The sequence below is a fragment of the Vanessa tameamea genome, chromosome 8 (assembly GCF_037043105.1).
Source record: "Vanessa tameamea isolate UH-Manoa-2023 chromosome 8, ilVanTame1 primary haplotype, whole genome shotgun sequence".
In the NCBI taxonomy this organism is placed as follows: Eukaryota; Metazoa; Arthropoda; class Insecta; order Lepidoptera; family Nymphalidae; genus Vanessa; species Vanessa tameamea.
The window spans coordinates 10,520,771-10,534,317 of record NC_087316.1 but is presented as its reverse complement, the minus strand read 5'-3'; the positions used below and the strand labels follow the sequence as shown (position 1 = coordinate 10,534,317).

General features: G+C 31.5%; 1 protein-coding gene across 1 annotated transcript; it reads left to right on the top strand.

Annotated features, from left to right (window-relative positions):
* The first annotated feature begins 3,774 nt into the window (after positions 1-3,774).
* Positions 3,775-13,023, top strand: LOC113399784 (15-hydroxyprostaglandin dehydrogenase [NAD(+)]-like). The gene is made up of 5 exons (XM_026639020.2): positions 3,775-3,980; positions 5,641-5,874; positions 10,487-10,660; positions 11,445-11,593; positions 12,844-13,023. Exons 1-5 carry the CDS (start codon positions 3,888-3,890, stop codon positions 12,989-12,991), a joined length of 798 nt encoding a protein of 265 aa, XP_026494805.1. The 5' UTR covers positions 3,775-3,887; the 3' UTR covers positions 12,992-13,023.
* Positions 13,024-13,547: the final 524 nt, after the last annotated feature.

Sequence of the window (13,547 nt, the reverse complement as noted above, 5' to 3'; positions counted from 1 at the left end):
ATCAACAGTGATGAATCGTCCAATTGTCTTAATGAAGACGACAGATGCATTTCAATAATCAATTAATTTTATAAAACGTTGAGATAGGTACATGGACGTGAGATTGGACGTCTTCAGGCTAATTGGAGTCTTGATATAGGCATGTTTTATATAATAAGCTGGTTCATGTATTGTATATGGGCCTCATTCTGGTGTTTGGTCTCGACCGCCCCTAGACAATAAAAATAGAATGGTATATAAATACTTCCATAAATAATCAACGCACCGAGGTGGTAGGGCTTTGTGCAAGCCCGTCTGGGTACTCAATAGAAGCGAAAGAAACAACATCGGCTCCGAACAAAAAAAATCATAAACATTCGAATTTCGAGCCGATAGTTTCCAAATAAGGCTTAAGCAATTAGCAATAGTGTGTTGCATTAGTACAAGTGGAGGTAGTTCTTCAGGACCAAGACAATCCCGATCAGCACCACCAGAAACTTTGCCTCGGATTATCTCCAAGGAGAAGCGGAGGACAAGTGCGCGAAAAACATCCAAATAATACCCGGGAAAAAATCTACCCGACGACACCCTCTTTGAAGAGATTGGACATCACCCGGCGAAAAATAAAATGATGGACCAGATGCTGATGGACTAGGGATACGGAAAAGGTGAAGGGTCAAGCGTCATGACCATCCACGAATCTCAGGGACAGACCTACGGCGACGTTATCATAGTCTAGTCGAAGAATGTGAGGCTCCGTATATACGAAAGTGTTCCTCACGCAGTTGTGGCCATCACTAGACGCTCTAACACCTGTGTCTATTACACGGACGATGGTAGCGATGCTATCGGCAGATACATCGGCCGAGCGGCGGGTGTTTCAGAAAAGACCATCCTAGAGCACAGCCTCAAGACATCCACAGCCACAATACATAAACGCGACATTAGAGTCGCCGAGGCTGTGCTCTCTCTGACCAAGCACGGAGGAGGACCCGCTGGATTGCAGTAACTAGGATAAAAAAAAACAACTACTATATACAGTATTTTTATATATTATCATATATTATTTATTATGGATTATTTATATATTATTTTAAAATGAAAAAAATAAAAAATAAAGTGTCAGTGTGGGCCACGTCTTCCAAGAAGACGACAAGCTCGAAGTCCAGCGAATGCTGATGTTCAGTAAAAATATAAAATAACGCCAAAATTTATAAAAATAAAATGTAAAAAAAGGCACGGGCAACTGTGAGCCCGTGAATGTTGTAAATTAAATAAATAAAAAAAAAACCCGTCTGGGTAGGTACCACCCCCTCATCAGATATTCTGCCGCCAAGCTGCAATACTGGGTATTGTTTTGTTCCGGTTTGTAGGGTGAGTGAGCCAGTGTAACTACACGCACAAGGGACATAACATCCCAAGGTTGATCGCGCATTGGCGAAGTAAGGGATGGTTAACATTCCTAATAGCGTCAATGTCCATGGGCGGTGGTGAGCACTTAACATCAGGTGGCCCATTTGCCGTACCGCCTACCTATTACATAAAAAATAAATTCATCCATCTTATGATCTAAGATGCAAATCATCCTTTAATCGTAGCATAGTATTCTTAAAAATTGGGGCTTGCTGAAATTCACAAGAGGAGGCAAATATCTTATAGTAAATATATTATATACCTAAGAAGAAACGTTAAATTCATTATTATTATTTAGTAATCCAATTAGTGATTATTCATTATTTCAAAATATATAAAGTACTATAAAAAAGTGCGAATTATATAATTGAAATGACGATATTGTGAAGGAAATATCAGGCTTACAGGTAATGATGACCAGAACTTTCAGTATAATGCATCAGAAATTTGTGAACCTTCGATCCCAAATTTTGTTCAATCACAGTAATGCTATTTTACATCGGAGATTGCGTCGCATCGGCTTTGTTTAAAAATTTTAGTTATAAATATTATAACAGATAAGTTTTTTGTTGCCTTTTATTAGTTTACTGTTGTTTTGTTTGTTTTTTATCTATAGGAAACTTCTGACGCATTAATTGTTTTATTAATTGAGTTGAACGATAACATGTCCTTCATACCTTGGACAACGACTTCAATCAAGGCGTTAAGGACTGTAAAGTGTAATGTACTTAAAAAATCAACACAGCAAATAATTTATATCATTTATGATGGAAAGAAATTTAATAAAATAAGTTTAACAGAAAAAAAATCGATATTTTTTTATAATTACAACACATCAATAGGAACAAATGATAAATCTAATTAAATAAAATGTGTTCTGCCTGGTATCTCGGACCAAAAAAAATAACTATAGATCTTCAACTGAACTGCAACTAAAATAAATAAAATATATAAGTACTACACAAATGTTGCTGTATGATATATAATTTGAATTTAGAATTTAGAAGTGGTGATTATCTAGTTATTATAATTTAAACAAGGGCAATGTTATCGGTGTTTTTTAGGGATTTTAGCTGATCTACGGCTTTTTATTGTAACATGGTCCAGAAACGACACAATTAGGGCATTAAATAAGCCTATCTTCTCTTATCGTGCTTTATCTTCTGTACTTCCTGATATATTTTAAGCCATGATGGCTTTGTGGTTAGAATACTTGTATCTAAAAAAACCGATGTTTCTGAGTTCAAATCCAAGCACGCACTAAATTTTATGCTTAATTTGTATTTATAATTATTCTTGAGCTCGACGGTGAAGGAAAACATCGTGCGTAAACTTGCATATATCAAATGAGATTCTGTCACGAGCATCCACTATCCCGCCTTGGAGCAGCCTATCCCGTGGTGGAATAAGCTGCAACTTCTCGTCGCATTGAGAGGAGGCCTTAGCCCAGCAACGGATAAAAATATTTATAGGCTGTAATTCTACTTTACTTTACCTAAATTGGTAAACAAGGATATTGACAATATAACGTAGTCGTATATCTGCCTTTCTTCCTTTGTTTTTGGTCTAGTTGGATAAACGCATTTATATGTTTCCCCACAAGAATTAGTGGTTAGGAAGAATGTTGAACTTACTGACGTTGTTCGTAGTCATATATATATTACACGATATTATATAAACATTATTCATTTCACTTATTCATTTTTATTTTTTATTATATAATAACGAAACACATTATAAACGCAAATACCTTTAAAAACGCATCAATCGCTGCTACTTATCTATTCATATTGATATTCATAACAAAGCGAAAATAATTCCATGTTTAGGCCAAACATACGATTGTCAAGTTTAAATTCAATATCCTGTTGCGCTATCAAAATAAAACTATAAATAGACTGTCTAAACGTTCGTTACGTTCGTACAATGCATCATTTATCTGTCTGCTGTATCGTATAACAATAAAAGACTTATTTGTATAAATTAAATATATCTAGATATAAGCTTTAACCTATGAAATCTGATTTTGTATGCGGTTTTTCAACGATGCGTAATTTTAAATACACATAACAAGTTTCAAGTGAAATAGCGTACACACCTTCCTAAACAATCTCTTCGAATTAATTGAATTCCGAGACAGACGTGGCTAGGGTGGCCATGAGTTCATTAATAAATCAAGATAAAAACTCGATTAAAGATTTTTAGTATTGTAACTTAGGTATATTATAAAATAGCGCCTATGATAATAATCAATAATATATGATATATGATATGATATTAATCATAAGATTAATTTTTTAAAATGACTAATCCGAGACAAATTCTAACGCATGGACTGACTAATCGAAGTCAGCAAACTAACACGTTATCATAACTGCAAACGATTTAGTAGTCAGTCATCCTGCGTGTGTCGTAAGCGTATACCATTTACATCCTTGCGCTGCCCCAATCGAAGTACGAACAGTTGTAAGCGAGCGCTGTGGGGAACGGACGTCATGAATGTAGAAAACAAAGTTTTTTTGATAACTGGTGCCGCGACCGGCATCGGCGCTGGCGTGACCCGCGCTTTAGCGAAAAAGGGCGCTAAGGTATATTTAATTTCATTTTATTTATTTAAATTCAATTGAATTTATAGATTTCAGTTCCCTACGTTATTAACTGTATTATTAAGCCGTGTCCAAAATTTGAGTTACGCTATGTGTGGATTACAGTTACTATAAAGAATTTTTAGTTTACTCTGCTATAGAAGGATCAAAAATAAAGTGTGTGTATTTTAAGTATATACATATATTTTAATTAAACTTTAATGGTAATTTGGTAATTTTTTGGTTTTGTTTAATAATGTAATATTATTAATGCATTGTTTTCAATAATATAATTATTTTTGTAATTATACCCTTGAAAACAAAATATATAGCTTCAGATATTTTTAAATAAAAAAAAAAAAACGGATTGATGGAAACATTTCTGGATCCCATTATTTGGCATTTTTTGTTCTATTAGCGTTTTTATAACGCACACAAACCAGTTTTATGGACCCATAATTTGGGCCATAGTAGGAATTTTAAGGCGATGGTGATGATGCACCATGATCATGGCCCATTTGCCCGTTAGCGTACCTATTGTTTTATAAAAAAAAGCTTGTCTGAAATAATACTAAAAACATATCAAATTGATGGTTTTTTTTATTGAAAAATCTATGCATGTTGTTTATATCCAGTTGACTGAACAGTGGAGAAATAACTGGAGGATTCTTCAATTTTTCAATCAAACGGCGCTGCGCTGATCAGCTCAATTATAAAAATCATAACCATCATTTTTGCTTCGCCATAGTCTGGTAAAAAGTATGGATTTAATTTTTGTTGATTTTCAGACAGGAATATTGTTAAAATTGCCGTGTTATTAATTCCGTATAAAAAAGTTATAACCGGGTTCTTAGTGCAATCTATATTTCGAACCGGTGTGAGCAACTTCAACATAATCTTGAATACAAAAGTATTCTAAGCAGCCTTTTTAGTTTAAGTACAGTCGAGGTAAGAAAAGGTTCGTCAGCTTAAGATCTATTTTCGTGTGCTCAGTATGAGCGATAACCTGCTTTACCGATTGAGTATGACATATTGCGTCGCAATGTCATTATTAGTCGCATCTAGCAAAGAGTATAATAGCGTTTAAAATCTATAATAATAATAAGAAGAAGCCGTCAATTGGTATGACAATTACCAACTATTCACTACACCTCCTTCGCGAATGCTCGCGTAACATCGGAGATTAGGACATTGTCTTGTCTCTTATAAAAGAGAGTGCATAGTAGTAATCCTACTTCCTACTAATATTATAAACGCGAAATAAAGCAAGATATTGCAAGAAAATATATGACACTGACAGACTTTGATAATTCAGTAGAAGATATCATATCTAATTTAAAAATTGTAATGACTGATTAGGCTATAAAAAAGTTTTTATGTTGATATGACACTAGCCGTAATTCAAAGATGTTACACAATTTTGAACCAAGTTATAATACTATGTTAGTTTAATTTTATATGCAGTTGTCTCTTTAGTGCCTTAGATTCAAAAGGTGCTAAGAGTTTACGACTTGATAAAGGAATGAATTTGAAAACTGACGAAGGTTTTCTTACTCTGACTGTACATGAAAAAAATTTTTTGTAATTGGGTCATTTGTTCGACGACATTTAATATTTAAAGTAATACACAATTTAATTTATTTAAAACATAATTTGTTTTCAGCACATAGCTGTACTAGATGTAAATACGGCCGCAGGAGAAGAGTTACAAGAGGAATTAAACGACAAATATGGGGCTGGTAAAATATTATTTATAAAGTGTGACGTTACAACCGATTTGGATTCCGCTTTCGATGAAGCAACAAAACAATTTGGTTATATCGACGTTGTTATAAATAATGCTGGACTCATGAATGATGGGCCAAATATTTACGAGAAGGAAATAGCTGTCAATGTGGTACGTCCTTAATTTCTTAACTTTCAAGTTTCTTAAGATTAATATGCCATACACGGTCATCAACTTACGGCCGGTTTTAAAAGTCTAATCAAATTGATCGTCTAGCAGTGCTGTTAATTTTTCTCTTTTTTTGGGTCGTCGTAACGTAAAACTCTTTTTGATGTTTAATAAATTTTACTTTGAGTGCATGTTACAATGATAAACTGATGCATTCAACGCGATAAAATAATAATAATTAAAGTATTTGTTGGATGAAAATTTAAAAATTGCAATTTTTGAATCCTAATAAAATAGTTTTATTCTTAGAGGGAGCATTGTTGTTTGAATATTAGCATAATTATACATTGACTGTTAATTACTTAGGAAAATGTTTTTTTCTTTCTTTTGTAAACAACGAGTGTTTAAAATTATTGGACTTACGAACACAGTGTCAGAATAAGAAAATCGAATATATCGTTACCTTTTTCTGCGGGTATGGATTTGAAGAAAACAGTTTTGTTATATAACTATTTAATTGTAGAAACCAACATTTATAAATCTTACAATAAGTTTAGTTTCAGCTTTTGTACTATAGATAATTTAAAAAATATATGCCAGTTAGTCTCAGCGTGGGTCACTTGAGATAAAAGGAATGTTTGAAAATTTAATGCATTATAATTTCTCTTATTAAATATTAACATTTAGGCGCCACTGACGATTTAAAGATATTTAATTATTTAATACACCGTTCGCCAGGCCGGTGTAACTAAGTTTGTATAAAAAAATTAAAGTGGGTACATCACCAAATTTCCAGCTACATGTGGATATTGATTATAGCTAAGGGAACAGACATGCCATCCTTGGAGTTGCAAGAACAGCTATCTGGACACACTCAACCAGGAAACTGCAGCCGTCCACACTTAATATTTCAAATCCATATGATGGGTAAAAAAAAAAAAAACCTGCAATACGAAATATACAGGTTCAATAATCAAGTAAATAACCAAGAGATAAATACCTTTAACGAGGGATGTAAGCAGTAATTTACCTTTTGGAGGTTTAAAATCCTGCTTACTTTAAATGACGATTTCAACTCCGGAGAATCATTCCAATAGTTCAAAAATCACTATAAATCACAAATTAAACATGACTACGGCTTTCTAAATTGCAAACCAACGCATTTAAGCAAAAACAAGAATTAAAGACTTACAATTTTTGAAGGTCGGTAGAAATATGTTGCATAAAGTTTTTATCAAACTTCAAAACTCCATTATATATATATTCTGAAAAGATATATGCTGTTAAAGCACTGAAGTAATAATCAATCACAAATTAAGAAACTCAACTATTAAGGTAACTCACCGATATATTCAGAATATCGAATTTGAAGTTTGAATTCGGTGTTAAACCGAAGATGTAAAAATGCAAAAAGAACGAAATCGAAAGTTCTTGAAACTTTGAAAGGTGCGGGAGTGTGGCCAGCATCACCACCAAAATTAAATAGGAATTATATCCATATTTAAATCAAAGAAATAATTATTTTATTTAATAAAAGCCAATTATAAGGCAAAATAAATCTGTCATAATAAATTTCCGACATTTCCATACAAATACTAACCCTTTATTGGATGACAGCTAATAAATTAATCTGAAACGATGCGAAATGACTTCTAGACAAATATAGCAAACGAATTAGACAATAAAATTCAATTGTACTAATTATTTCACTGCACTGATAAAATAAATGTAATTTATTTTATTATTTAAATTCAAAGAAAATGCCAAAATGATGTATTGGGCTAGCAATACCGATATATGGGAAGTGGGAAATGGGTTAACGGCACGGATTTTAACGAATTGACACTTTTGTGACGTTTTATATAATTTTAAAAAAGGTTAAAATTATAAAAATATTTTTTAATGTAACAGTATAATAAAATTTATTTTTTGCTAGAGAAAGTAGAGTAGGTACCAAAACGTTATCAATACTGAATTAAATCATGTCAAATTGTTTTACATGTATAAATTTGCTTGAAATTATTTCTATTTAATAATAAAACCCCATATATATGTATATATAGTTTTCTAAATCCTAAACAATTGAATATGCAAATAGAATAAAAATATAATTACATCAAGAATTTAATATAATGATTACAAAAATGCGTTACAAAACAGTGAAATTGTCTTCAGAATGACTTTCTTTAACACGTGTGAAATGATTTCTTAATTTTTATATCTACATAAAATATAATAAAATTATAATGCACATAATTTCCTGAGATATTATTATCCGGAAAGACGCAGAACATCATATTTAAGAGAGTAAATAGTAGTGCATTTTTTCCCTTTCGGAAGTAAAAAAGTTAAATATGGCGACATTAACGTTCTAGAATCTTCATTTTCAAAGTACGATATTTATTAACTAAATATACGAATGAGTCTAAATTGTATTAAAAATGTTCTTTAATATGTAATTAGTTGTTGTTCCTTGAAATTTAATTGATTAATCTAAAAAATGTAATTAATTAAAGTAATTTAAAATGCGCCAAAGCATAGATTAATTTAACACGTAGTTCTAGAAACTATACGTTAATCTATACGGAAAAATCGTAATAATTGATGAAGTATAACGTTTGAGTATTTAATTATCGTCGTTGTTTTCGTTTTGTCTGCATGAATCCGGTAACAGCTGTTATTAAATGAATACTCATAAGAATACAAGGTGAACACATCGCCTACCTAAATGTGTCGTTTTACAGTAATCCAGAAAATGAAAAATAAAAATATCGTCCATCCGTTTTCCGTACAAAACACTTATCATTTTCAATTCCTATTAAGCAAAGATTACCAAGAAACGACAGAGCACCGCGCAAAATATTCTGTTGAATATATAGTATATTTCAGTTATACCTATGTGTAGGCTACAATATTTTTAGTTACTTTTAATTTTCTATTACCTAACTTAGCTACAGCGAATCGTGGCCGGGTTTAACTAGCTATTAATAGAAACCTAGGTTTCAGTGTCGGAAATAATACATATTGAAAATTTAGATAATCCATTGACAATGGATCAGATCCATCTTTTCTATTCGTACTAGGAGCTAAAATTCTATTATATATTTTATTTTTAGTTATTTGATCTCCATTTTTAGCGGCAGATGGTGACTGTTTAGCCATTTGCGCGCGAACTTGACCTGCTTAGATTCCTCCTTCAATTTTCTTATCAGGATATTTATTCTTCTGTTGAGTAGCATTGGATTCACTTTTAGTAAATAAGGTTAAAAAATCTATTACATTAATAATATCTTAGACGCAATTATAAAGGTAACAAGTTAACCAAAGCGTAAAACTGTTTGAAAATGTCTAACTTTTCGGGAAAGACCTCCTCTTCTCAAAAAAGTTTTCTCTTTGCTTAAGGAAAAAAAAAATCATTTTAGCTTATTCTTTGACAAGTTTTTCGACACATAAGTTTTCCTAACGACGTTTTCCGTCACCGTCGAGAACAACTTTAGTAGAGGGCTGACTGAGAGTTAAGTGGTTACTACCGACATTGGCAACGCAACATGCCAACAATCTTAGACACTAAGATGTGATCTACCATGTGTCCATAGTTGCACTGGTTCATCCACCCTTGAAGCCGGAAAGTCAATACAAACAAAGTATTACTATTTTGATTAAAAAATCGAAAATACAATGGTCACACAAAGCCCTTTAATAATAAACCAATGATATAAATTATGAGAGCAAATTACCAAAAACTTGGTGAGGCCAAGATTGGTCCTACCAACCTAACTACAACATTTTCAATATCAAAGAAATTTAATAATGTTTTCAATTACATAAAAACATAAGAAGTATTTATTTTATTTTATTTGGTTCTTCAACAATGTGTACACTGATTATAATAATATAATATAACAAAGTAAAATTATATTCTAAGTGTCACAATTACTTAAAGAAGAACACGGCATGCACAAAAAGAAAACAATCAACATCTTAACCTTATTTGAAAACTATTTAAATAAAATTTAAATAACTATCTAATTAAAAGTATATAAAAGTAAAAAAAAAAAAAACTATGTAATAAAAATACAAGGATGTATCAACTCAGACAAATTATATAGTATGAAATATATAATTCTAACTGCGTCCTTGCTTAGAGGATTATTATATATTATAGTGGTTTAGAATCAAGTGGCTTAGTGAGATAATATGATATTTAATAAGCACTTATAGATATTTTAACTCGAACTTATCTGATAGAGTTTATAGAATTTAATATATTTTTAAGGAAAATTTTGCAAGAGCAATATTTTTGTGATGTAATATTATTATGCTTTAAACGTTTAAGTGTTTCGACAGGACTAAAATACGAATAAATGTTAAAGTTAAAAAAAATTCAAATTTCAAATCTCATGGTCAGTCAAGATTTAGTTCAAATAATGGAATACAATGTTCAAAAAGAACAGGCTCAATTTTTTTTTACAAAGTACAAGTTATCGTCTAAAATGAAGATTATGGTGACATATTTTTGGCAAATGCTTTAGTTGGATAGGTTTTATTTTTCATATAATTCATAGTTAGTATTATATACAGATATCATATTAAATTTATATATTGTTTTTTTTAGACGGCGCTAATAATTGGTTCTTTGAAAGCATATAAATGGATGAGAAAAGACAAAGATGGCAAGGGGGGTACGATCATCAATATCTCATCAATCGTAGCTCTGATACAAAGCCATATCCTGCCCGTCTACAGTGCAACGAAGAGCGCTGTGTTACAATTTAGCAATTGTTTAGGCGTAAGTAGCATTTTTTATAATTTTGCATCTCTATCTGCGTCTCACGTATCTTGCGTTAACATTAACATTAGTGTCCAAGCTATGTCTGAAGTATGCAGCTATAATAAAGTATTACATAAATAATAAAACATAATCAGCCTGTAAATTTCCCACTGCTGGGCTAAGGCCTCCTCTCCCGTTGAGGAGAAGGTATGGAGCATATTCCACCACGCTGCTCCAATGCGGGTTGGTGGAATACACATGTGGCAGAATTTCGTTGAAATTAGACACATGCAGGTTTCCTCACGATGTTTTCCTTCACCGCCGAGCACGAGATGAATTATAAACAAATTAAGCACATGTAAATTCAGTGGTGCCTGCCTGGGTTTTAACCCGAAATCATCGGTTAAGATGCACGCGTTCTAACCACTGGGCCATCTCGGCTTTAAAGTATTACTCAGTATAATGTTATGTCTACTTGTTTAATAATTACGTATGCTGGAAATAGAAGCACCTTGTAATTCTTGTGCTCCGAATGAGATCATCCTAGGCAATAAGATGTAATCATACTTTCAACATCATAATTATGACGTTAAACAACAGCCAATCGAATTATCAGCTATTGGTTAACATCAGGTCCAATTTCGTTAAAAAATTTAGTCATATCAGTTTTATACGAGTAAGAATTGTTTAGATACGTTTTTTGTCCTTAGTTTTTGATCTTATTTGAATAGTGTTTTATATATAGTTATATATATATTTATATATTTCATACTAATATATTTTCTTGAAATCCACATTGCAGAAGGAAGAAAATTATTCACGAACAGACGTCCGTGTTCTAACAATTTGTTTCGGTATCACCGATACTAATTTATTACGAGGAGTTGGATGTATTGACGAGGAATTAGAAGAGAAAATAATTGTTGCATTGCAGCACTTTCCTAGGCAAAGGTAAAACAGTTATTTAAACACTATCTTTTATTTAATTTTAAATTTTATTTAATTTCGTTGAATTTTGGGGGTTGTGGCAACCTTCTCACTTAAGTTAAGCATATTTTTAAATAGGTGTTTTGAATCGATAACTAATAGTTTTTTTATTTAGTCTAAATTGTGTTAAAAAAGCTGACCTTCTAAGCGCCACTACGTTTTTCCCAAACATATACTGCATTGAGTTTTGATCTGTCAAAGTATCGAATTTTGAGCAACATTATGGATTTTTAGTAGGTTTTACTATCGTGTAAAACTTAGACCTATACCAATGAAGACTTGATGATCCCATCTACTAAGTTTATTAAATATTATAGAAGTGTATCTTAACTGTGATCATCTTACTTGAAGACGAGAAGCCTAACATTCGTGAATAATACCATCGATAATTCTATAACGCTCGTTCCACCGGTTCTTCTCAGGTCAGGGTATTTTCTTTTCCGAACCTGTGGTAGTTTTTAATTCAATAATAAATAACTAAGCGTAATGTTTCCATATTGAATACCAGATATTGAAAAATGTGCAAATAAATAAAATAGTATAAAAAATTAAACTAATAACTAAAACAAATCAATCGCTTTTGACGTAATAGCCTACGATACAAAAAATATCATCCAATCTAGGTATTTATGTACTGTCAGCACGATAATAACAGAAGTGTTCATAGAATAGCATTTAAAAGTCACTCGAACAATCGTTGCTTGTCAGTGTCATATTTCAGATAACATTGTATTATTGTTTGTATTGTATATCTCAGCTACCACAGGAGTCATATAAACACATGAGCCATTATCACTGTAAGAAATATAAAACATTAATTACTCCGTCAATACACCAGTTAGGATGTGAATTGTGTTTATCATTACACTGATTTTCAAATATGTATCGTAATCATATCGAATATTTTATAATGAGCGTAGGTTTCGTTAACTTCAACTTCATAGAACGAATAGGGTACTTAAAGGTTTAAAATTTTAAAATTAATTGTATGGCAAGAAAACTTGTTAGTTTTGGCGAAATATTTTTTTGTGGCTGTTTCGTTCTGGTTTTAGTGAGTCAGTGTAAAATCAGCCAATCAGCCAAAAAATCAATAAACTCGGGATCTTCAGCCTTATGAGAAGCAACTAGATCAACTAGATCAAGCAGGCATTCATTATAATAATCTACAAAATAACTTATCGAATGTTTGTATTTACGTGTATTTTATTTTACAGCGTAGATTCGGCTGTCCAAGGTCTTATAACGGCATTCGAAAGCGGCACAAGCGGCAGTACTTGGTTAATAACGACAAACAGACCGGCTGAAGAAATCACTGGCAACGTACAGAAGGCATTCGATATTTTACGTCAAGGCGTATTTTAATAATACTTTTTTATACATAAAAATTAAGCAAGTACGATTTTTTAATTTATTATGTCTAAATTGATAAGTTCATTTTTGCCATTTTTCTACGCACATTATTATACAGTATTCATATAATTATATTGATATATTAATCAAAACTATGTATAATTATGTTTTAATGTGCGCGTAATTGGTTGGTTTTTAAATATAATATTGTCACATTAATACTTGTAATGTTATTAAATAATTGTTTTAAGGAAATCACAATTAATTACTTGAACACCTTAAGTAAGAGATTAATATATTTGGTACATTTTATATTTTGTTTTATTTCTCCACTACTTATCTAAATATTAGGTAATTTATAATTATACAGTTACATTTTCTATTATTACAGAAACATACAATACAAGTACAGCATCTGAATATTTTTAGACTCAACTTTACTAGTATTAGTTAAGTACCTTTTATGATGAATTATTAAAATATAGTTTAGTAGAATTATAATTTACTAGATTTGAGTAATAATATTTCTTAGGCTTTCATCACATCCATCATCATTATTAAGAAACAA

Bases quoted from the DNA above. Each gene is read 5' to 3' on its own strand.
- LOC113399784 (XM_026639020.2), top strand. From the start codon at position 3,888: ATGAATGTAGAAAACAAAGTTTTTTTGATAACTGGTGCCGCGACCGGC. The intron at 3,981-5,640 runs GTATATTTAATT...ATTTGTTTTCAG, and splicing joins TAGCGAAAAAGGGCGCTAAG to CACATAGCTGTACTAGATGT. The intron at 11,594-12,843 runs GTAAAACAGTTA...TTTATTTTACAG, and splicing joins CAGCACTTTCCTAGGCAAAG to CGTAGATTCGGCTGTCCAAG.